Here is a 27660-nt window from a genome sequence, read left to right on the forward strand (position 1 = left end):
GTCTTGGCAAATAACATTAATTGCCTGAACCATAAGAAAATGCAAAATTTCTTGGGGGCGGGGGGGGGGGGGGGGGAGGAGTAAATCACAGAAAATGGAATCTTCATTAAAGAAATCAGTAGTGACTACTTTCTGGTATTAAAGACTTGAAAGTGTTCTTACATGTTGAAGTTACAGTTGTAACAATCCATAAACAAGTGTCTACTGGTCGGGCTACAAGAACAGTTGTAACAATCCCATATACAAGTGTCTAATGGTTGAGTTACAAGTACAGTTGTAACAATCCATATACAAGTGTCTAATGGTCGGGTTACAAATACAGTTGTAACAATCCATATACAAGTGTCTAATGGTCGGGCTACAAGTACAGTTGTAACAATCCATATACAAGTGTCTAATGGTTTAGTTACAAGTACAGTTGTAACAATCCATAGACAAGTGTCTAATGGTCGGGCTACAAGTACAGTTGTAACAATCCATATACAAGTGTCTAATGGTTTAGTTACAAGTACAGTTGTAACAATCCATATACAAGTGTCTAATGGTCGGGCTACAAGTACAGTTGTAACAATCCATATACAAGTATATAATGGTTTAGTTACAAGTACAGTTGTAACAATCCATATACAAGTGTCTAATGGTCGGGCTACAAGTACAGTTGTAACAATCCATATACAAGTGTCTAATGGTTTGGCTTACAAGTACAGTTGTAAGGTACACAAGTCAATTAGTGACAAGTAGTGCTAATGGTCGGGCTACAAGTACAGTTGTAACAATCCATATACAAGTGTCTAATGGTTTAGTTACAAGTACAGTTGTAACAATCCATATACCAGTGTCTAATGGTCGAGTTCCATGTACAGTTGTAACATTCCATATACAAGTGTCTAATGGTCGAGTTCCATGTACAGTTGTAACAATCCATATACAAGTGTCTAATGGTCGGGCTACAAGTACAGTTGTAACAATCCATATACAGGTGTCTAATGGTCGGGCTACAAGTACAGTTGTAACAACCCATATACAAGTATATAATGGTTTAGTTACAAGTACAGTTGTAACAATCCATAGACAAGTGTCTAATGGTCGAGTTACAAGTACAGTTGTAACAATCCATATACAAGTATATAATGGTTGAGTTACAAGTACAGTTGTAACAATCCATATACAAGTGTCTAATGGTTTAGTTACAAGTACAGTTGTAACATCCCATATACAAGTGTCTAATGGTTTAGTTACAAGTACAGTTGTAACAATCCATATACAAATGTCTAATGGTCGGGCTACAAGTACAGTTGTAACAATCCATATACAAGTGTCTAATGGTCGGGCTACAAGTACAGTTGTAACAATCCATATACAAGTGTCTAATGGTCGGGCTACAAGTACAGTTGTAACATCCCATACACAAGTGTCTAATGGTTTAGTTACAAGTACAGTTGTAACAATCCATATACAAGTGTCTAATGGTCGAGTTACAAGTACAGTTGTAACATCCCATATACAAGTGTCTAATGGTTTAGTTACAAGTACAGTTGTAACAATCCATATACAAGTGTCTAATGGTCGGGCTACAAGTACAGTTGTAACATCCCATATACAAGTGTCTAATGGTCGGGCTACAATGTACAGTTGTAACAATCCATATACAAGTGTCTAATGGTCGGGCTACAAGTACAGTTGTAACAATCCATATACAAGTGTCTAATGGTTGAGTTACAAGTACAGTTGTAACAATCCATATACAAGTGTCTAATGGTCGGGCTACAAGTACAGTTGTAACAATCCATATACAAGTGTCTAATGGTTTAGTTACAAGTACAGTTGTAACAATCCATAGACAAGTGTCTAATGGTTTAGTTACAAGTACAGTTGTAACAATCCATATACAAGTGTCTAATGGTCGGGCTACAAGTACAGTTGTAACAATCCATATACAAGTGTCTAATGGTTTAGTTACAAGTACAGTTGTAACAATCCATATACAAGTATATAATGGTTTAGTTACAAGTACAGTTGTAACAATCCATATACAAGTGTCTAATGGTCGGGCTACAAGTACAGTTGTAACAACCCATACACAAGTGTCTAATGGTTGAGCTACAAGTACAGTTGTAACAATCCATATACAAGTGTCTAATGGTTTAGTTACAAGTACAGTTGTAACAATCCATATACAAGTATATAATGGTTTAGTTACAAGTACAGTTGTAACAATCCATATACAAGTGTCTAATGGTCGGGCTACAAGTACAGTTGTAACAACCCATACACAAGTGTCTAATGGTTGAGCTACAAGTACAGTTGTAACAATCCATATACAAGTGTCTACTGGTCGGGCTACAAGAACATTTGTTACAATCCATAAATAAACAAGTGTCTAATGGTCGAGTTCCAAGTACATTCGTAACAACCCATCCCATATTCAAGTGTATAATGGTCGAGTTTTACAAAGTAATGACCAATGACAAGTAAAAATGTTACTATCTATAAACTATTGTCTTATCTTCGATATACAAGCTGTAACTATACGTGTACAAGTATTAACATGTCTTAGGGTCGACTAGAAAATACAAATGATATAATCCTTGTAATATGTAAAACTGTGTCTTTTTGTCGACTGACAAATACAAATATAACTATCTGTTACTTTAAGTGCACAAGTGACTTATCGTAAAGAAAATATACAATATAAAAATCCGTGTAAAAATGCCAAGTGTCTTATGATTGACAGACAAATTAAATGAAATTATCAAAACATTGTACAGTGTCGATTTAAGGAATGACGAATGTAAATGTTAGCAACCATATACAAAGACTTTTTAACAATGACAATACTATGTATACGTATACAATCCCTATATAACAAAAACATTTTCTTTATGTTTGACTATTAAACTTCCGTTTACTTATTGTGATAAAGAAAAGAAAACAGACGCCTACTTTTAGACCTCATTTTATCAACACTGGAATGCAACGGCCCTTATTCTTGGGCAATCAGCGCCACATGCACAGTAAATATTGCTGAAACTTCTTTATTCATTTGGGAGCCCCACATGTAGTCCTTTCTTACGATAACCCGCTTCTGCACATCACTTTAAATTCCCACCAATTGGTTTTCCAATTGATCGACTATTTGATAAAGCGATAGCGTTCTTGTAAAAATATATAATACCTAGAATATATTTCTCAAAAATGAATGGAATGCGTTTCTTCGTATGACGATATCAGACAGAAAATACACATAAAATGTTATAGTGTATTCTGGAATTTCCGTCTGTCAATATAATTCTCAATGGAACATGTACACAAACGAGTGCAGTCATCCTGAACTATAATGTTCATACGACAAACAAGTGTCCTAGTTTTAAACACAGCAACAGAGATAGATATAAAGGCATGTAGTTATTTTATTTTATTATAAAAAAAAAATACAGCCGTTGTCATTGTAACCATTCGATGATAATATGTCGAATCTCGGGTGGGGTGGGGTGGGGGGGGGGGGGGGGGTGGATGAAGAAACGAATGCAGCTGAATTTTAACTTCGAGCTAAGCAGTGTCACTTTAAGTTATCAGAGTCCGAGACAACGAAGTTTGGCTGACGTACGACCATATCTATCTATCCATGTTTTGTACTTTAATCACGATTTGGTTTTAATCTTAAGGTTTCGCATGACTGGTTAAGAGAAATGCATTGTGTCTAATAAGATGAAAAATACTAACAACCCTATTGGATATCGGTTGTTTTGACTAATAAACACGTCTGTAACGGTGTCACTTGTAAGAGGTATTAGGATGTTTTGTTGAGCTAGAACTTATAAACTTATAAATATTAACTAAATACACGAAGATCAGATAAACTCTACCTTGCTGAACTTCCTGGATGGTTCATATGTATACACATAACCTTTAGATATTACGTTTCACTTGTAGCATGAAATTGCATTTTCTCTTTATAAATTTGTGGGTATGTGGGGATTTTTCTGGTTTAACCGGAAGTTTTATACAGAGAGAAAATTGAAGGAAAGGATATCATATCACATTATATGCAGTGACTATCTATCTGGGTGTTTGTAATTCTGTGGAATAACCTCGCAAGTAGGCAACACGGAGGACACCTATCACGTAAGTTATTTAAGTTGTTAAGTAACCTACAGCAAAAGACAATTCATATTTCTTCCATAGACAATTGATATGTGTTTTACTAGTATCTATACATTTACTTAATAGCACAAAGTGTCAAGTTAGAGCAGAACAAATTAAGTGGAAAGACCAGAGATCTAGTTTTCCTCTTATGTAAATATCAAATAATGTTAGCAATTTACACAGCACATTGAAATCCCGCTGTCTTCAAAAGGACCACGTACTCACCTTATGGGTAATTGTTACAGCTCCATCCAATGTGACATTAATCTTTTATTTCCGTCATAGATAAGGGAAGTAATGTTTTGCTTACAAGTCTTCTTTATCTATATCTTCCCCTAAATTGAGGTCTCATTGTTCGTCCCAGAAACTACAAATAAGACCTGTGTTTTAAATGAGATAGGGTGTCGGTTTAGGGGCAGTATTATGTGAACTCCGAGTTTACTCTTTCTTACTGCCTTAGAAGTGACATATATTCTTATAACCAATAGAACATATCGGAGGAATGGAATGATGGACCTCCATAATACTGATTTATATTTCTAATAAATTCAAAACTTACCCTAATACCCGCGACTGGTTGATATGTTGATACGTATATTGGTGTATGAACAATGCTTGCCAAACAATAGAAAACTGGAGAATATGTGGAATGGGATTGACTTTGCTAAAGCGATGGTGTTGTTTTTTGTTGGGTTTTTTACGCTCTCTGTAGGTAGTTAATTGAGGTAGCAAGCACCTACTCTTAGAAGCTCCGGTAGAAAAACGTCCTTTAGGTCAGTTATCCAAGGTCAGTAATCCAAGTAAGCAATCTAAAACATACAAGATATCTTTGAAAAGTTATTATGTTTACTAATAATCGGTATTTTGGTTTCAATATTAACAGCAAAATGTCCACTTCAGTTCGGATGTCCTCTGATTCTGATGTCTATCACAATGAAATAGCGTCTGGAATCCGAGTCATATGTTGTCCAAAAACGTTATGTTGGACGGACATAAACTGCGATGTAGTTTCTGCTTTGAAGAAAGAGGGAATGGTGCCAAACATTGTCAAATCACCGAAGGATGCGTTCCGCATGGCTTCACATCTGACCCTGAATGTCCCAACGGTAATAGCAGTTTGTGATCACAATAAAAACATTTTAAAGTCGGCTTCTGAAGGTGTAATACAGGACCACATGCGAAACATCATCCTAGTGATGTCTCGTCATGACACCGAGGATGAGTTTAACAGATTTGATATTACTGTGTTACCAGATGCTTTGGATTCTCAAGAACTTGTGGGAATGATACGGATGAAAACAGAAAGCAGGCATTCTCATGTTTATACCAACGGTTTCTTGAAATGGAAACAACAGAATGCCATGACTTTTAAAAACGACGATGAAGGATTTTCACAGACATACAGAAGGACAGTATCACTTGGCTCTCTCACAAAAGAACTGCATGAAAGACAATCACAAATGGGTGCCTATGTTCAAAGGGACTTGCGAATGCGCCCAGATTCATCCGGAAACGAAACAAATCGATCGAGTAATGATGTTATCGAGGACATCTTCATCAATACCAAAAGTGGATGTCCTGAAGAAGGACTCCGGGGTGTGTTTGTACGGCAGCGGACATACGCTAGTCAAGGTAAGTGAAAATACTAAGTCTTTCGGAGTGGGCGGGTCATGGCAGAGTGGTAACATACTAGGCGACTGTGGGTTCGATTCCCTGATCGAACTTGAAAACGTATTGGGTCACATCCCCGACACCATGGTTTTCCCCGGGTACTCTGGTTTCCTCCTCTAACACGAAGACCTCTCCCGCACTTCCATCCTAATATCAAATTGATAAATAGAAGTTGATATAAATACAAGTTCATATCTAAGCACTGATATTCGCATAAACATTTGATGAGTTAAAAAAGAAATATGTTCAATATTAAGATATAATCCCGAATCGCTGAGATTAGAAGTTTTCTTACAAATTATGTTTCAGTTGTGATTATTAACATACAGGTAAAGTATCCAAGTTAAAATTTACATTGTGTTTAGTGTTGTTAATTTGACTTGCTTGCACACATACCATATTTAATCTCATATGACCCCACCATCATTGTCCTGTAGATGCTTACGGGCACTTAGGGTGAAAAGAGAGATGGGCTGCATGTATCTAAACAAAAAAGTAAGAATAATTGTTATCATTGATGTAATGCTGGTGACTGAAATACGCGCATTCGTGTTTTAATATATTAATGATTAATTATAGTTCAATAATCCTATTATGTAAAGACATTCCATATAATTACATCGTCCCTTCTGACCTATTTCTTGATTATGGATCGTGGAGACTGAAACTAAAATTCAAGGCTATTTTTTATTGCTCCTGTGCTCTTCCAATGTCCATTCATCCATATCATTACTTCAATTTGTATACAATTTACTGTACAGACATTTGGCACATTTTCTTTTTCTAATACGGTAAAATTATCAAATTTCGCATCGAATAAAGGCAGATACAAGTGACTATTAAGTGATGATAGACTTGTGTTCTTAGTAATGAGATAAAAAAAAATACCTTATGTTATAGCTCTGTAATATTATATATAATTTATTACCTGGTTACTTAAAAATACTTGTAGTGTTAAGTATTTTCTATTTTTACATTTTTAGTCCTCTACCGCCTGTCTGAAAACATTTCTATTGTGAATTTCCAGTTATCTATCAAATGTTAATGCAGCGATTTACTATTTTTGAGTTGTCTTCTGTTTCTTTTTAATGTATTGATTGCTTAATATATCATCATTGCATCATTAATGCATGTTTTTTCCCCTTTGAGTAGTTTAGCATTTAGATAACAAATGCAAAATAATACAAAAATGTTGATAATTCACGGCTATATATTCCATTAAGTCTGTTTCAACCATTATATTAAGTATTAGATATGCCGTATGCTCTATATACATTGTAGTTGGCGTAGATTAGTGTGTGTCATTCTTTTATTGAAATGTTTTCAACACCAACATCATCATTTTCTTTTTCTTAATTTATTCACAGAATGAATTTGTTTGAATTCATTCTCTTTGCTGGGCACATTACATTGGTATGTTTAAAAAAAATCCTTAACATATAAATCACTGCTCAATATAAAATATACATGTACATTCGTATATATATTTACCATATATATTATATTTCATTCTTTTCTTTCTTTATTTTCTAATATTATTTTTCTTTGATAAATCTGTTAATGTATTACTTTTATTTATTTATTTAGTCATTTATTTTTAGAAAACCAAGCTGAGACGTTTCCTATATTTCTGGAGAGGTTCTTGTCTGCAGATGAGAACGAAATAGAGCACCATACCAGAGTGATCAACACATCATTAATACCCTATTTCAGGGAAAAAAATGACTTCGTTTCACTGATCCAATTAATGAAAGGAGGCGACTTAAAATTACAGAGACAGCTTGCAGAAGTGGCCTTTGATATACAGCTGAAATCCAAAGATAGATCATGTAACATCGAAATACTCCTTGTTGGAATAAACACATTTGTCGACCTTTGTCAAAGAGATTATTCAGACACTGACCTGGTTGAGAAATATACACCAATCCTTCTGAATACTGTCTCTATTTTGCTGTCCTGCTTGGTATTGAGAGATTCTGACGGAGATACGATTCACCATGTACTCTCCAACTGTTGTCAGGCGCTTACCACAACATCCGGAGTCAGAGGCAAAGGTCATACCGCAGCGAACTGCCTGTACCCAATCACAGAGATTCTTACATGCATTGTACATCAGCTCCGCAGCAACTCAAAATTACAGAAGGCAAAATATAAGGATGCTGTTTCCAACAGGAAACTCCACAAATACGTTCAGAAAATGTCCTTTCTGGATATCTATTCTTTGTTTCTGGATATTTTGCAACGGGTAAGACTATTACTTACATTATCCGTTTACTCAGAGTCATTCACCAAATTTATCAATTTGATTTATATATTGAATATATTTTGTTCGTGAGTTCAACGCTTAAACACTTTAAAATGTTCTAATCACACTTAGTTCCATATGTTATTCACGGCCAATTCATTTCTGTTAAATTGTGGAAGCATTTGTATAGTCAAGGTATTTAAAACAGATGTCAAATATTAATACATATCAATCGTCGTTTTTTAAATAAAAAGCTGAAGCAGAAGAGCATCACTGAAGACGTTCCAACTTTGAAATACATGGTCGCATGTCTCCTGGACAAACACCACAAACAAGCAAAGACCGAACCACTGACTCATGCCATCCTCATGTGTATAACACAGGGAGTGGTTACGCTAATAAAGGATGCCTGTGCTCGTGAGTATTCACACTATTATTTGTTTGTTTTACGTAGAATGTACGATTTGCTAATCAAAGTTTCTTAGGTGTATCATAAATTTATCTTTGGAGGCCGCTGAAACCAGTAATTTATCTACATTTGATGATTCCAAACGGTGTACAGTATTTCTCCGCAAAGCAATCGCCAAATAGCACATAACCGAGGAGTGTAAACTATGACGTCACACTTAATCAGTTAATTACTAGGAATGGTCGTTCTCTTTTTGAAAGATTTCTTCTTTTCAAATATTTGCCTTAATTTTAGAGTTGTCTTATCTGAATATATGAAAAATATAACCTATTTACAAGTTTACGAGTTTCTTCCTTTCCTGTCATTTTTATATGCATATGAACCTACCCAAAACAATACAAATGAATCTAATAGGCGAACATTAATGCTTTGAATCCTAGTAAAGATAAATTGAATTTTTTGCGTAAGTTATTTTTTCTGGTAGTATGACCCATGTTCTTAATAATAGGGAACGAACAAGGTGTCAGTGAGGAGTTGAACATCATGGAACTTCTTGGTGTGATGGACTTATATTTCGACTCTCGGAAATTCGGACAGGTGATACGAACCCGCCTGTTGAGAGAAGTGGAATGCCTGTTGTTCCTCAAAGACAAAGAATTAGTACACACTGTGTGGTACTGGCATAACATCAGCGGTTTGCAGTCACAGCAGTTGCAGAACAAAACGATAGAATACATAGAAACGTTGCTGCAGCCACTCAGTTTCCAGATTCTTAGAGCAGACTTCGTCCCAAGCATTGCTTTCTCTCCTGCTTGGTGTACTTTACACGGTACCTCAATTGGACACCGTGACGTCACTCTGCACTGTCTTCTTCCCAGTTTGCAATGCCTTCTTGATGGTTCTATGGCTGATTATAAGGTCAAAGCTAACAAGGACGAAACAAAATTCGAAATCAACACTCTGGAAATCCTTCGGACCATCCAAGCCGAAGGCAATCATCCAGGCATTTTAGCATTGCACGCGTACCAATGTAGACCCATACCGCTGTTCTTCGTCGTAGATAGATACAAAGGGGCAGATTTGTTTTCTTACCTCCACCAACGTCGGAAGGATAAGAACTGGATCAACTTGTCTGCTCTTGCAAAAATTGCTTCTGAAGTCATCAGCGCAGTGGATTTTCTTCATTTGAAGAAGGTAGTTCATAGAAACCTCACTGCATCCAGCTTTGCGCTGGACAGTCGAAGGAGACTAGTTCTGACGGATTTCAGTATCGCCAAGCATGTCGACGCCTCTGAAATATCTGTGTCGGGTAAGTTATATATATATGTGTGTGTGTGTTTGTTTAGATATGAGTTCCTATTTATGCGCTTTTCAAGCCGAAAGCATTCCAATAATATGCGCTAAAACTGAGTGCACTAAAATAAAGTATGTTTACCATAATACGCATGGAAGTGCACTGCTAATTCAAAAGTATATCATTATTCACACAAGTAAACAAGGAAATACATTGCATATTAAAAATAAATTGGACCTCCTTTCCAGTCGAATGATGGAAATTGATTCAGACTAGTGCTGCATTACGCGATTTGATATGGCATATTGTAGCACATAGAAAAATAATTCATTACACATAATAATATATATATATGTTAACTCGGGGGTTTACTTAATACCACAAAATACTATTCTATAGGTTTCAAAATTAGATTCATTATATCATTTTCAACTATTGATCATCTCTTTTACTCTTTAGACCTTGAAGGGACTGGTGTCCCCACGCGCTGGACGGCCCCAGAGTCCCTGTTGGAGGGACGGTTTGACATACGGACGGACACGTGGATGGTCGGACAACTACTGTACGAAATATATACACACGGGTGCCAGCCGTTTGTTGAGCTTTACACCATCTCTACTGAAAAGGTCATGGAATGGGTAAGTTTAGGACAAATTGAAATAATTATTATTTAACAAATAGATACACATGCATTTATAAGAAGGAAGACTAAAATTATGAAATATATTTAACGTTATGTCTGTGATATTAAATAGTAATACATGTATCTTTCACAATTCGATTTTTTTTCAAATATGAACTCATATAGGGAAATGTTTGCCATGCATTCACATCAAACGGTAAAGGTCAAGTATGTCATTGTATTTATATCCCAACACGTCCGATCTGGCCCGGTCTCAAACCTGAGGTATTTTCTATAAATCTGTATTCATTGTTTAGTCATGCAGGAATAGTTTGAATAGAAAATTAGTTTACAAATCAATCAATCTTTGTTCATTGAACCTTCACAAATGTGATTTAAAAAAATAGATGTATCTTGTTCTTCCACGAGAAAGAAAATAGCAGACATACTATTTGTTAAGGTGTATATTCTGACAGGAAAGGATACAGTTATATTCAGAAATACTTGCAAATAATAACTGTAATATCCTTTTTGTTCACAGGTCGTTTTCCAAAAGCTGACGCCCAAACAATGGCCGTGCATCCCGCGTAATGTGCATGACGTCATATTAAGATGTGTTCATATCGAGGCAGAGGAAAGAGTGACTTTGTCGTCTGTTAGGGGCGTCTTTCTGACCCACAGATATTCACCGGCTAATGCACGTAAGTATTTACAGATAACTGTTTCATGTAAGATCTTTCATTATCATGCTAAAGGTACTGCCCAAAGACTTTATTTTCGCGCTATTTCCCTAAAAGACTCTAAAGGACGAAGAGTAAGCTATCTGCAAAAAGAAACACCGTCGTATTACTATGAATACAATATCATCTACATTCTCCTATTTGCAATTGGCCTCTGTAACTGCTATTTTTTAGACAAAATGTGATAACTTGGTGCCGAGATTTTAGTTCTCGGTTTTACTTGCAGGTCAAAATCCTTCCTCGGGTAGTACTAAAAAAATGGCCATATCTTCCTTTGCTGGTAATTTAAATTGATATTATTGTCGCGACACTTATTTCTTGCTTGTACATATTCTCACCAGTTTTTAATACTAAGAGTACATTTTTTTATAAACATTTTTTTATGTGCGGGTAATGCGGCATTTTTTTTATTATTATTTTTTTTTATTTTTTTTTTTTTTTTTATACATTTATCAATTATTTTTGTTTGATTTGACATTTTGCTTAGATAATTGTAGGCGTGCACAGTATATCCAATATGGAATATGCAATGCATTTAAAGAACTGTTGTATGTATATCTATTCCGCATAACTATACTAGATTTAAGCATAGTTATATGCATTCTCCTATTTGGTTGGCTGCAAGATGTGTTTATTTTGGTAGTGTTATCTAAGAATGTCAGATCAATCGACTTTAGTTTGAACTAAGAAACCTATATCTCAAGAATTGCTAGCTACTACCTGAACAAAATACTAAATTATTGTATTAAATTTGTATTTGACAGAGCCACGATTGCCTGTGAGTCGCGCTTGTGATGAAGACAGAATGTACCCAGATATCCCTGTCGGCCAAAGGGAGGGAATGGTCATAGAACGGGTAAGTTCAAACAAATGGACAAATTCAACGTTCACAGTGACCCCATTTACCTATCGCATACATACACTATGGCTGTTTCATTAATCTGTTATGCCTTTTGTTACATAAATATATTTATATCACAATACGCTGTGTTATTCCACTCTCATGCCATTATATAAATGTGCTGACTGTTGGATATATGTTATATTCCACTAGTGGAATATAAACTTCCAGTCGATTGATTGGTCAAGAATTCGAACATTGACCCGAACTGCAATTATTATCAACGTCATCAATAACCGAATGACGTCACCTGTAAACCTTATTTGCATATGCGAAATTAGATTTGGCCACGTTACCCATTGATTCAAGCCGAGATTACTGTGGTAGAAACAGGTCACACGACTAGTGATTTTTTGTTATATGGAATTTATTACACACCCGTAAGTTATTTTGTTTAAATATACAAAAGACGCTCGGCAAAGCTCGTGTACTTAAATGAAATAAATTCCAAATCCAACAGACACTCGTTGCGTAAACTCTATGTATCACTTATTTTGCCTGTATAAAATATAAGTTTTGAATTTTGTATGTAACCATAGTAAATACTAGCTGATATGCTGCTCGTGTAAAGATCGGTTGAGCGTAAGACTACAAATCCAGAGCTCCCGAACTCGTTCCTTAGATGTTTTAATTTATGCGCTCTGGCACATATTCGTAAATTGATCCTCCAATGTATAATGTTATTGCTCATTTTGTAATAGGGGATACCCAAGTTATTTCTGGATCTTCGCAAAGGCAGGACAGGTAAGAATTCATTTAAACTTTTAGTATGCCGTATTTAAGCGTAAATACTCTACTATATGTCAATTTTGATTTCCCATAAAGTCACTCTGACAGAAAAAGACAAATTCGAAATAGTTGCAGAAAACGAAGAAAGATAAATCTTCAAAAACTTTACAGAGTTCATGTTATAACATAAACTCTAGTTTATTCCGTCAATATACTCTTTTTTAGTATTCAAGAGTGCGGTGAGCAGACAAACTGCATAAAGATATTTGCTATAGTAAAAGGAAGCGTGAATGCAAATGAGAAAAAAAATCAGAAAATTAGTTTTTTATTTAAAATATCATACAATGCAAATTGGATATGAGTAATGAAATTAACAAATACATTCTGAGTGAGCATTGTATTTATCTACATCATTCACCGAGACAACTATGGAAAATTTTTCGATCATATTCTTGTTCCATGTCTGCTAATATGCATTAACCTCTAGGTTACACTAAATGTAATATTTACTCTATTGCATTGTACACTAAAATGTTTTAAAGTAATTTCCGTGGTATTAATAGGGCCTCGAAACTCGTACATATACTGGAACGCACGTCGGGTCCAGCGTATTGTGAGTTCCAACCTTGAGGCGACCCAACAAGATCTTCTTGCTCCAGATCAACCCAGTTACACGGCTAAGGTAAACATTATTCATCAGCGAATGGCAAAGAAGTGTATACAAAGGCTTCGATAGGCACCCACGCAGTTTTTGGCTTATACCACATGTAACAGATTTGATTTCATGCGAAAAAAATGTATTGTGTGCAGAGCGCCTCATATTTTATTTTGTTTTATTTATTTATTGTTTATTATTATTATTATTATTATCATTTATTTATCTATTTATTTTCGTAATACATTTGATAATCTCTCGTTTAACATCCTTCTTCAACAGTCTGGCTACATTGAAGTGACAGAACCCGTTACACAGGCTTTCGTTGAGAACGTGTATCCTCTCCTAACCGGACACGTGATGAATTGGTTCCATATCCGACACTGGCCTGTCGTTGTACAGAATCATCCAAGCACAGGAATAATGGATTTCAACTGTACCCTGGTAGGGAATTGGAATTTTGAAACCATTCTGCTTCGCAGATTGTTTATTTATCTGACACACATTTACATTTTTCAAGCTTGACAAATTTGAGGTTGCATTTCTCTAACAGATGATCATTTATATATTATTGTTGTGTTACATTTTTACATTTTTTACATCATAGAGGGTAAACGAATGCGGAAGAAATATTTAAACTTCGCCTTTATAAAATGTTGACTTAAATCTATGATCATTATTGTTTTCATTAATACAGTCTTTATTCATTAATTTGATTTGCCAGAAATCGACAAATTGCAAATTTTACAAAATCAACACAATAACCTGAAACATTTTAATATAAATAATAAAAAAGACATAACCTTCTCTAGCACAATCCTGATGTTTGTAGGTTTATGGTTGTGAACCCGGAGAAAACATTCTGGACTTCGCATTGGCCAATAGGCTGGGGAATCCGTCAGCACCAGAAAAAATGGCAAAGTACTATGGAATTGTACAAAGCTTAGCGCGTCTAATAAGTTGCATGCATGCCAAGGACTTCATCCTCCGAGACTTGTGTGCCGCTAACATTTACTTCTGCGAGTCGTCAGGCAAGGTAAAGATTGCAACTACATGTATAAGTCAAATTCCAAACGACAATAGTTGTTGACTGTTAATTTGCTTACTCAAAGAAAAACTGACACATTTATTCTCTGTCATTGTGAAATACTTAAAACATGCAAACTCGGGTTTTAGAAAATTTACATGAATTGGCGTCCCAACAACATGTCTTAAATGAATTATATAACAATCTGAAGTGTAACATCCAATGTTTTTTGTTACTATATCTTTCTCACTGTTGTGAAATAAATTGATATTGCGCGGTGTTTTTATTGGTATATATTTGTTAAATAAAGAAATTAAAAGTACATTTTTTACGGAACTTAATTCTAGAAATTCTAGAAGAGATAATGGCTGTATTTTGTCCGTTTAAGGCTTTAAACTAATATGATTTTGATATATAATAAAAAAATATATATATCATTTATACCGCGATTCATAGGTTAAGATATTGTATGATTTTTTTCAAAATGCTAATATTGGATAACAGATACGGCAGGATGTTTTCCTTTCATATACTGTTTTCCTGTTCATTATCAACTTTATTTATTAGGTTTTTATTCCGCGTCTTGGTCGGATTCTTCATCTTGGCTCAAACTGTACTCTGGACGACAGCATCTTGTCAGAAAAAGCTCCTAACAGGAACAGATGGTAAGTACAAAACCATCGCAAACCGCTAATGACGCTGAACACCTCCGCTCCAGCGCTTTTTGAGAATATTCACAAAGAATATTGTAAAAAGTATCATTTAGCGATCATGAATATGGTACATTGTAAAATAAATGTCAGATACTTTTAGTAAGTTAACAATCATTGTTTATTAGCAGTAAATGCTTAAGCCTAAGTTCCCTCACAATTCTTATATCATTGCCAGTTGATCAACTTTTCAAATGTTGAAATACATCTTTATCTCATCGGGAAAATTATACTTCTTCATTTGACATGAAGTCGGACATACTTAATGCTTGTTGATATCCCCGTGGTTTTTCACAAACTTAGTCCTCATTTTTCTGAACCGGGATTTGACCTGATTTGCATGGCGGTTGTCAAGCAGAAGACTCTTCCCTTCTGGAACACATATATTCATATACTTTTTTTATTTTTAAGATTTAATTACGGTTTCGTTTGCATTTCGGTATTCACTGATGTCTTGATAATTATTATAAATTATCTTACTAAAATTATTCATATCTTTGGTTGCATTTCCCAGGATGCCAATCGAAGTCCTGCAGAGCGCGCAGTATTCCAAACAAAGTGATATGTACATGTTTGCCATGACATTGTATGAATTTTTCATGGCTCTGGATTCATTTAGTAAAAATCCAAATGCTGACATCCTCAAAACGGTCCCCTTTGCAACTGTCAAGACCAATCTGGTGAGTTAAAGAGACAACGATATTCACTATATTATGTAAGGCTGCTATCTTGTCCCGAACCCTAGATCTCATCTATAGAATCTCCCTAATTAATCTAGATTTTACCCAGATTTGTCCTCGTTTTTTTCGATTACTGAGTTAGAATCATGGTTTTGTTAAATGTACGTGTTCTTTGCTAAGAAAGTAGATACTGTATATTTGTCTAATTTCCCTGAGCTAATATTTTGCGGTCGTCCCATTGAGAATTAGTTTCGCAGGTATTAAATTTCCAACACTGTTTTGTCCATATTATACATATTGATATGTATGAAATAAACATTCACAGAGATAATTATTCACAGTATAAATATGTGATATTGTGACCGCAATATAGCGAAATGAAATATCCTGCAAAAAAAATTAAAGTATACAGTACTCAATTTCACAATGGCAATGCTCAATTTAGATGTACACTTAACTTAACACTACCTTAATAAGTGATCACAAATTGGTTTGCTGTGCCCTTTACAGTTTTTTGTGTTATGCCCATGTGTCTTTTGAGCATTTTGTTTTTATGGATGCTGGCATTGGTTGTATTTGCAACTAACATTGGCAGTTCCATTGATTAATATCAATGATCATTATTTTCATTAATGAAAATTTAGCTTTCGATATTTATGTTAGGTTAATTCTATAATCAATTATTATATTGGCTTGTATACCCATCAGTAAATAATATTTGTTTTTCCTTTTTTTAAGCTGTTGGAACACTTATACAGAGGCGAAACTCCCGAAAAACCTCCTTTGTGTCCAGGCTGGGTGTACGAGATTATGCAGAAATGCTGGGACCGTGATCGAACCAGGAGACCAGATATTGCTGATGTAGAGCGCATGCTGCATGACAGGTACCCAATTACCGTTTATCATTAAATTAGTCTAATTTTTGGAATCATAAGATATCTTTGAAATAAAATATTCGTAAATTTAGATCTTTTTCATATGTTTGCCCTAAACTATCTCCGCCTATATATTGTGCATATAAATGCACGTATTGATACGTGAATATATTGATATGATTTACATTTCCATCAAATACGTGTATCAGTATTTACAGCAAGATACCATTGATCACGTCCATTCGGTGACTTACATATTCGAAAATCGACAGTATGAAGCACTGACGTCACATTTTCATTGTGACATCACATTACAATATACATGTATACAAAGGGAAAGTTACAGGAAATGATCATCCGTTGTCAGTGACAATTTTACAACAAAAAATGCATTTCAAATAGTTTATTTTACGTTTTAGAGTATTTTAGGTTAGCCTTTAAATAAGTAGACATCTTGAAAAATAAATCTTGCTAATGCGTTACGCAACATTTTACCAAATATTACTGGCCTTATGAAAATGTGATTATAAGACATATGCCTGTATCTGTCATTTCTTTTATATTTTATTCAGACTGAGCGGGAAAGCAGTGGAGGTCACTTATGACTATGATACCCTACACCAGCCGCCAAAACACAAAAGAACGACTCCTTCTAGCATCTACAGGATTGGCCGAGTTCCGTTACGGAGTAAATCCTGTAATCAGTTAGTGTCACGTGATCTCTCATTTACACCAGTAGAACGTGTAGAATCCATGCTGGGTGATATGGATTCCGAATGTTCGTGTGATAAGAGCTCAGACTGTGATAGCTTCAAAAGTGACCTACCAGTTATTCCTGTGACGAAGAGGTCTGGTGGCGGTCGAAGACGTGTGAGCAAAGAAACAGTGGGCAGCATGTACGAATATATAGACGATAATAGATCATCCAGAATGGATGTTCAACCTAGAAACGATCCGATGTCGATGTACGATACAATCAACGGTCTCACACCGAAGGAAATTCACAAGATGAAACAGGAGACTGACAAGAGGAAAGGTTATGTCCGTAATCCTGAACAATCTAGTCACAAAATTCCTAACCAACCCAATCGGAACCTGAATGAGAAAATGCCAACCCCTGTTGAACAGATGATGAACATTCCTGTCCCAACAAGAAGTGCAACACTTCCTACAAAAAAATCACAATGTGTTCAAATTTTCAACATTTGATAACTCGCATGATACAAAATACAAAGACAACGTGCAAAGACACTTGCATACACAAGATGTATACCAAGGGTGTATAGAAGCCTGAATACAATTTAACTAGTAGTTGTGTTAAAAAGATAGCAGCATATATATTTAAACTCAAGATATAGGAATACATGCTAAATATAAAAAGGGACAAATCATAATTTGACACCTTCATGGCCACTGTGTGATTGTCCGGATGCCTGTCAATTACATTATTTCTGCGTGATGGTAAAATGTACGTTGATTTACGATTTGACATTTCTGCCCGATGATTTGACACCTGCCGCTTACAACATTTCTGCCCTTGGATTGGCACTTGCCGCTTACATCATTTGTTCGTGATGGTTGATACATGTCGCCTACATCGTTTCTACGTGATGGTTGACGCCTGCGCTTACATCGTTTTTACGTGATGATTGACGCCTGCGCTTACATCGTTTCTACGTGATGGCTGACGCCTGTCACTTACATCGTTTCTACGTGATGATTGACGCCTGCTGTTTATCGTGTACATCAATCTGTTTGATGGTGTGATGCCGGACGCTTACATCATATGTGAAAATACTGACATACTAAAGTTATGACATGTTACATTTCGCTATTGTTTTATTACTGTTACCCACTGTGTTATAACCTAGGTTTGTGTACATGTTATATTTCACCCGTGTCATTATTTTGTTATCTCTATCCTGCTTACATTCGAGCCTGTGAAATACCAAACATTTACATTAATGCTTTTGTATAATCGGACATTACAGTTTAATCAATACCGGTATGTCTCCCAAACATATTTTTCATTCGTGGTGTACCAATATATCGCCCAACATTTGTATTATATTATAGAGCCAATATACACTGTATATGTAAATTATCTTGCCAAGCATTATTTACATTAGTTCTCAAAATAACCATCTTTTTAGTGAATATCAAGCAAGTACCACGATCAACGTGTTCAAAAAGTTTGTTATATTAAGAATTATGATGGTGCAGCTAATTAAAATACAATTATGGTTTTTTATTCTTATACAAATATCTTTTTGACACAAATATCAACTCAACATACATTTTTACAATAGAATTATTTTTTTCACAAGCAAAAACAAAGACAATAGTAGAAAGACATATTAAATGGTAACAATATGACCTCACGTAAAGGTGTGCTAGACGAGGTCTGGAGCTCGCAAATAACTAATGTTTTGTATGCTGCTATTAACATATAACAATATGAATATTGTTGCTTTCCGTTAAACTTCATATGTCTAAATATGAAAGTGCAAAAAAAACATAACATTTTCCTTCTAAATATCTTTCTTTTAGTGTCATTTCAGAGAAACGTTAGGTTTCGTTTCAAGTTTAAAAATATTTCATAGATTATATTTATATTAGTGTGTTCACTGATGAAGACAATCACTTTTTATTGTTAATACTCTTTTAAGCTTTTTTACTTTATATGTGAAGAGTTATTTACCGAATAAATAATAGATATTCCCACATTAAATGGTGTATACAGCCGAACTTCGTCATCGTAACCCCAACCCAACCCTAATTGTCCTAGGTAACGGAGTATTTTCTATAGAATTATAGAATTTATAGGTACGGTCTTTGAGTTGTCAAACTGCGAGATAATCAATAGCATATTATATGTGATTTTCCCTTTCTCTATATGTGGTTGATAACAGACAAAACGAGTAATCAAACAAATACAAAAGAAGTTTTGGAAGCATTTATATATATATGATAATAAAATACATTGTATATAGTATTATTTGGAAATGATATATGTTTTTCAAACAATGAATTCTGCGGTTCCCTCTATGCGTTTATGCATGGCAAGGTTATTTGATTAGAATAGATAAAGCAGAATATTTCTTTCCCAATCGTTTGTATTATTTACTTGATGATATTATTTTGTTGAAAAGCATTTTGTAATGCAAAGCCAGTAATAAATGAATACTCGTAAAATATTGTTGATTGTAATTTGTACTAAGAACAATGACATGTGGATTTGTCGACATAATGGAAAACGATTCGTACTCTAGCGAAATAATTATTTTATCGGCAAGTTTTCTGCTAGAATTTTGTTTACTTTTTCCATTTTTTTTACCAAGGAAACAAAGCATACGACTTTAACTAATTTCAGAAATTATATAAATTCCATCTCCATGATCAAGGAAAGGGTTTTATTCCACTGGGATAAACAATTAATCAATAAAAGTTCTAGAGTATTTTAATTGTTTGTCTCATCTTTGATCTACCCCTAGAGTCGACTTTGTGCTCCACCCGACACCATAACAGTTTCATCTGTGATATAGGAAGCCTCGTCTGACGCTAGAAAGGCCACAATCCCAGCACACTCTCGGGCCTCGCCGATTCTGCAATTATATCATTTTAAAATCAACATTAAACAATGATTTGGTACAAGTAGCGTAAAAGTGTTTGATAAAGAAAACAGAACTGTATTATCCATACTTTGTTGCCTTATTTGTATGTAATGGTAAACATTACCACGGTATGCGTTAAGGTGGAATATTAATTCATGAATTATCCAAAAATCTTACATATATCATATATTTTTAAAGAAACGCGATTCTTTATGAATACAGGATTCATTAAATGGCACATCGTCCGGAATACCGAGAGTTTTATACACACTAGTCAGTTTTTACTTGCTGATCCAATGTTTAGCGTTAATTTATTCATCAATGTATATTATTATTATCATATAAAGTTTGGTCTATCGTATGTGATAACTAACCCTTACCAAACCTTAAGAATGCTATTAAATTCCGTTAAAATACAGAAAGATTTGAATTTTGCCAATAATATGCAGAATGCTCAAACGTATGTAGAGTTGGAATACGTTAACAAGATATAAGACAAGGGGAGAAAACTTTACTTTATGTAAACATCCTACACAATTAAGATTTGATAATTACCTTCCAAGCTTTATATTTTGTGTTGCAATCTTCAAGTTGTTCGAATCTTTCCACAGCTAAAGATATAATACAATGAAAAAAATTAATTGTTACCTGTACAGTAAAAATTTAATATTGATAGAAAATATACTATCAGAGAATTAAAGAAATATGCATCTACTGAATAGAAAAGGAAACTTATCTGAATTGATTATTTGTCGTTGTTAAATTATGTCAAACAAGTTTATTTATGCAGGGTTAAATTATTTTCAGCAATGTATATACAGAATGTAGATCGATTGATGTACGTACAGCTTCGCTAAACCTCGTTTTGATTAGACCGGGAGCGAGGCAATTAACCCGGATGTTCATCGGCGACAGTTGATGCACTAAGGCCTTTTTCAAACCAAGAACGGCTGTCTTACTGACACCATATGGTCCAATAATCTGACGACAAATCAAAATTGATATGTATAAACACATTAATTTTCTTTTATTTATCTCCTTTTTAATCTATTTATGCAGAAAACTCTTTCTTATCTTTCTTAACAATTCTTTTTAAAAATATCAAATATACTTATTGATACAGTGTGCATAATCAATATAGCTATATATTTAACAAAAGCAAATATCAATGAACGGATGTGCAATTCTGCTTATTAGAAATGATAAGGGGATACACCAGTATTGTTTTATTTTAAAGTACTTTAAATGTAATATTGGTCAATCTTACTGCATTTGGCTCATATCCTGAAGTTGAAGAAACGAGTATTATAGAACCTCCTCTAAAAGGTAAAATCCAACATTATATTAGATTATCTACCGACTACACAAAATATACTCATCCAGATGAGCTGGGCTGATATAAACCACCTAACCCTTCTCATCAGTAAATGGCTATGTGATTATATATTTAGGATAACCTGTTACATTTAAGCAAAGTGGTCGTGACAAAATATTTCGAAATTGAATAAGATATAGATATTCATGGTGTGATACTATGGAATGAATATCATTCAAATCATTACACAGACAGCTTATACACAATTATTTAAATTCAAAATGCTTAAATGTGACCTTTGGTCAATAAATCACATTGATTGATGACCACAAAAAATGAAACAATAAATTGATCTTCTTGTCTTGATATCATGGAGTGAAAATGAAGTAATTCGAATGTGGGGTTGAAGAAATAACTTTTTCACATGTGTTTAATTTCAAAATAAGTTGTGACCTTTGACCATTATCATGCGACTACCATATTTAAACAGGTTATGAAATGATGCTGTGAATATTTGACCTCTCTTTTTACACAAGCTTTTGATTTCAGACGTGACCATGCCATGTGTGACCTTTGATCCTTGGCCGATGACCACAAATATGGACTGTGATATGTGCTATAGCATGGATATTGATATCATCAATCTAGTTATATTTTGCATATACGCTTTGTGCTACGGAAGGACTTGCATTCCCAAACAATCACAGACGTATAAAGTCATAATAGTATTGTTGCCTACATAACTAAGTGGAGTAAACAACATAATCATGTGCAATATGTTCGATATAAAATAATTTAACCTGAATATCGATAAAATATTCAAGATAAAGACAATAAACATGTTGTTATTAGCACACTCAGATTAAAGTGGAGTGAAGGCCGAAATAGCAAGACACAAACACAAAGTGACAAACCTAAAACCTGCTTTATTATAGTTTGTCATCAATAGCAATGTGTGTTATAGGACCATAACAACATCTGATTAAAATTTTACTTGCTGAAATAATGGTACTTACCCTCGCTTTTGCATTTGAGGAACAATGGCCTTACAGAGTAAAAATGTTGTTTTCACATTAATGTCAAAAATCTGGGGAAAAAACAAACACGTGACGAAATAGGTGGTTGGTTGATTTGTTTTTAAATACATGTAGTTCAGAATCACAGAATCACAGTCTTAATGTCATTGGAAGTTTGGTTTAGCTTATTGATGTCACTTATTCGTCATTTCTTAAAGGAGTAATTGTTACATCTCTATGCATGGTTACAAACTGGTTGCGCATTGATTAATTTGTTTTTCCAGTTATTATTTCACAATATTAATATTACACCTCCTGGGTTTGGATAAATATAATCTTTCTAGTATTATGTACAGTTCATAAATAACAATAAATTAAAATGTGGATACATGTAGATAGAAAGGGATGGGCAGTAACCTCCGTAGCGAACAGATACAGTTCAGTCATGGAAGAAATGATGGTTGGACATTTCGTTCCATTATGCTTACAAAAAGTAAGTGAATAATCGAACATCCGTACCGCGGCCTTGGACTCGTCGGTGATGATAGAGACATTATATAGCTGTTTGGTCCTTCTCGGACTCGTCAGTGATGAAAGAGACATTACACAACTGTTTCGTCCTTTTAGGACTCGTCCGTAATACTAGGGACATCATACAATTTTTTCGTCCTTCTACCTAGGACATGTCAGTGATGATAGAGACATCATACACCAGTTTCGTCCTTCTAGGACTCGTCAGTCATGTTGGGGACATCATACTCCTGGTTCGTCCTTCTAGGACTCGTCAGTCATGTTGGGGACATCATACCCCTGTTTCGTCCTTCTAGGACTCGTCAGTCATGTTGGGGACATCATACAGCTGTTTCGTCCTTTTAGGACTCGTCAGTCATGTTAGGGACTTCATACAGCTGTTTCGTCCTTTTAGGACTCGTCAGTCATGTTAGGGACTTCATACACCTGTTTCGGCCTTTTAGGACTCGTCAGTCATGTTTGGGACATCATACACCTGTTTCGCCCTTCTAGGACTCGTCAGTGATGATAAGAGCTAGTCCTAAAGTGTTGGCACCAAGGAGGCGGGGAAACTCAACATAGACCGATATATATATGATCAATCTAGATAGGAATGCATTACCAGGATAATTCGTTAAACATAATTTTGAAAATAGGATTTCAACAGCACGTCAAGTACATGTGTATATTTTGAATCAAGTCACGATTCAAATTTATTCAAACATGACATATATGCAATGGTATGGTAAATAATCATGTAGGTAAAATAGATGTATGTATCAATGCCTGTACTTACCTTGTCCCAAGCAGACTCTGGACACTATCAAAACAAAATTACTTATCATAAATATTTATATCATTATATATCAGTTTTTGTTATACAACTGTACTTATAAAAAGAAAGAAAAATAATTAATCTAATACAAGGCATGCACATGGTAATCCACTTACATGTGCTAAACAACGTAATATGGTGATGATGAAAATGAGTCATATGGCTTTAGTTAACAACAAAAATTACAACTTTGATGATCATTCATCAATTGAGCTCATAACAATAATAAAAAAAGTTGTTTACACTAGCACAGCACTAAACCGCTAATTACATTGTATACACTATTACTGACATCATTTAATATACATGCAACGTTTTACTATATATTCTAAAGTACTATTTCAACTGTCGAAATCTGGCAAATGCATTTTTTTTCACATAAGGCTTATAGTTATTCTCAATTCCATACCATTGCAGACACTGTCTTTTATTCATTAATCCTGTATACACAAATTAAGAATACTTTTTAGAACGTGATAAATAACCTTTATACACCTGTACCAGTTTTAGAAATGTATGAACGTAATATACTCACATCTAGGATCGGACCGAAGAAGGGATTAACGGCAGCGTTGGATACGAATATATCTATACCACCATACTTTTCTATAGCCTGTAAGGAAAACAATACCATAACATAAATAGTAATTTAAGAAAGTAGATATGATTTATGGCATGTGAATGGGTTATGTATCTAAGTTATTATGTGATCAAGATTTCCAACGAATATTGTGAAAAAGATACATATGTCCATGTTTTTGTTGATGTCCATTTCATTCATCTTTCTACAGACTCCTTTCACTGAACTACCAAAATCGCAAACAAATCTAGAAATCAGATCATTTGATGACGTCACTATATCTCATTCGATAGATATCTATCTGACATTGTTGGCTGTTGCAAGGACTATAAACACCAGATTTAGCATAACTACATGCCCTTTCTTACCGTAGTCACGAGTCGATCTCTATCTTCCGGTTTCCCCACATGACATACAACGCCTACGACATCCAGATTTTGAGATTTGAGCTTCTTAACGGCGGCGTCAACATTAGCCTGCTTCCGGCTGCTTACTACCACTTTGGCGCCATCTTGGGCAAGTTTCTCCGCAATGGCGTACCCGATTCTAGACAATGGGAATAACAACAATGAGTATTGAAACACAAAACAACATTTATTTGGGGTGCAGAAACCCTATACTTACACGTACAAAAAAATGTATTTACTCTATACTTAGTGTGTTAGTCTAAGGGATCGTGTAAATAAAGATCAATTTTGATTGCAATCATTTATTTATCTTCTCTATTTATTTATTTATTTATTTATTTATTGATTTACCTATCTTTTATTATTTGTTAGTGTTATCTAATTATGAAAATGCAGCACACTAGTGTTAGGTTATCAAAGTTCAGGAAAGATAAATACCGTATGTTTTGCATGTTTACCTTTTCTGCAAAACATTCAGTTTCGTGATAGTTTTACTTCATGCCATATCAATACGGCAATATTATCTATGTCTGCCATACCTAATGTATCTACCTACTGTGTACCTACCCTGTACCTACCTACCTACCTACCTACCTACCCACCCTGTACCTAGTATACCTACCTAGCTACCTACCTACCTACCCTGTACCTACCCTGTACCTACCTACCCTGTACCTACCTACACTGTATCTACCCTGTACCTACCTACCTACCCTGTACCTACCTACCCTGTACCTACCCTGTACCTTCCTACCCTGTACCTACCCTGTACCTACCTACCCTGTACCTACCTACCTACCCTGTACCTACCTACCCTGTACCTACCTACCCTGTACCTACCTACCTACCCTGTACCTACCCTGTACTTACCTACCCTGTACCTACCTACCTACCCTGTACCTACCCTGTACCTACCTACCTACCCTGTACCTACCTACCCTGTACCTACCCTGTACCTACCTACCTACCCTGTACCTACCTACCTACCTACCCTGTACCTACCTACCTACCTACCCTGTACCTACCCTGTACCTACCCTGTACCTACCCTGTACCTACCTACCAACCTACCCTGTACTTACCTACCTACCTACCTACCCTGCACCTACCCTGTACCTACCTACCTACCTACCCTGTACCTACACTAATATAATGGTATGGATTATATTGATTCAAATAAGTACAGCATACTGTTAGTCTAAATTATTGTTAGAACTAGTATGCCATTCAAAATTAGCTTCTGTTAATCAAAACTATTTAATATTGTCTTGTTCAATGAACTGTTCGCCACAATTAGTGAATTATTAGTCTACGTTCAGATAGTCAACAAAATGAACTTCTGGTCTAAATTAATCAACTAGTCTGAATTAGTACAATGTTAGTCTGAATTGATTAACCGTTAGTCTGCACTAGTCAACTTCTGCAATATTGTCTAAATTCTTGAATTGCTAGCTTGTCTTAAACTGAAAATGAGCCGTCTTAATTTAGACACTCTTACACTGCAACAATAACTTACCGGTCTAAACTGATGACCTATTACATTAAAATGTGTTTCTGGTGACGACGACGATGTAATGACGGTGATGATCTAACTCGGTGAGGTGTTATACTGTGTCTAAGAGTTTGAAAATTTATCCAATATCGTCTACAACAACGAGCTGTCAGACACGATTAGTGAACTGTCAGTGTAAATTTATGATCTGCTTATATTATTAATTACCTGTACCTCAATTAGTAAACTGCTAGCCTCAAATTAGCAAACATTTTAGTCTAAGTTAATGGATATTTAGTGCCAATGCTTTACTGATCATAACTAGTGAACTTTTACTCTAAATCTTACTAGTGTAGTTATGTCCCAAATGAAATGCATCCTATATCATCATGTAATATGATATAAACTAAAGGTAATATAGGCCATGTAATTGTAATTACATGTACATACATACATGTACATGTAACTGCTATAAAAGTAGAGATTAGATATTTACATTGCAATTATGATTAGCTACTGATTTAAAGAATGGTTGTAATAAGTAATTGTTACCCGTCTGTCGATGCTGTTACTATCGCGATTTTCCCTGCTAACTTCTGAGCCATCTTGTGCGAGGATGAAAACGGGGTCAAAGAATAGGACTACCCCGAACCTGGACAACAGGTAACGAAGTAGGTCGCCGTGCTGTAAAGATAAAGATATGTCAATACATAGAACGATACACCAGGCTGTGCAGTAGTAGTGTAAGATTTTAAAAGGCATGCGCATACATGCTTGGGTATCGCCAGAGACATATATATGTATATGTCTCTGGTATCGCCTAACATTCTAATATATCGTAGCATAACTCTTGCATAAGATATTACTGAAGCCACACACACAAACTTACACAAAAATTATATATGTTAATATACGCTTAGTTTTATCAGATGTTTCTTATATTCTTAAAAAATATTTGTTTATTTTCTTTTCTTTTATTTAATTTCTTTGTTTCATTCAAAGATATTTCTTCTGCATTACTCGATACTTTTATCCGAAACCGTCAGTTTACGTGTACAGACCAACATCAACATAAGTTTTCAAAGTTTGTTCACTGATCAATCTATGTATCACTTTTTCATTTTCAAATGAAATGGACATTTGCACCAACGACATAATTTAAATTTCAAGCGTTGAATTTCCAAATTA

At 34.9% G+C, this 27660-nt stretch overlaps 2 protein-coding genes across 2 annotated transcripts; one reads left to right on the forward strand and one right to left on the reverse strand.

Moving 5' to 3' along the window:
- Positions 1–3605: 3605 nt before the first annotated feature.
- On the forward strand, positions 3606–20162 carry LOC117337775. The gene is made up of 16 exons (XM_033898888.1): positions 3606–4125; positions 5030–5778; positions 7419–8062; positions 8317–8479; positions 8980–9780; positions 10225–10403; positions 10929–11088; positions 11892–11983; positions 12730–12772; positions 13321–13439; positions 13695–13856; positions 14245–14448; positions 15007–15104; positions 15664–15829; positions 16568–16713; positions 17277–20162. Exons 2-16 carry the CDS (start codon positions 5034–5036, stop codon positions 17911–17913), a joined length of 4359 nt encoding a protein of 1452 aa, XP_033754779.1. The 5' UTR covers positions 3606–4125; positions 5030–5033; the 3' UTR covers positions 17914–20162.
- Positions 19720–27224, reverse strand: LOC117337776 (dehydrogenase/reductase SDR family member 4-like). Its single transcript, XM_033898889.1, has 9 exons — positions 27025–27224; positions 24943–25120; positions 24530–24607; positions 23956–23979; positions 22650–22720; positions 21586–21637; positions 21165–21299; positions 20874–20929; positions 19720–20309 (listed from the first exon to the last, which is right to left on the reverse strand). Exons 1-9 carry the CDS (start codon positions 27075–27077, stop codon positions 20195–20197), a joined length of 762 nt encoding a protein of 253 aa, XP_033754780.1. The 5' UTR covers positions 27078–27224; the 3' UTR covers positions 19720–20194.
- Positions 27225–27660: the final 436 nt, after the last annotated feature.

This window comes from Pecten maximus, chromosome 11 (genome assembly GCF_902652985.1).
Source record: "Pecten maximus chromosome 11, xPecMax1.1, whole genome shotgun sequence".
Taxonomy (NCBI): Eukaryota; Metazoa; Mollusca; class Bivalvia; order Pectinida; family Pectinidae; genus Pecten; species Pecten maximus.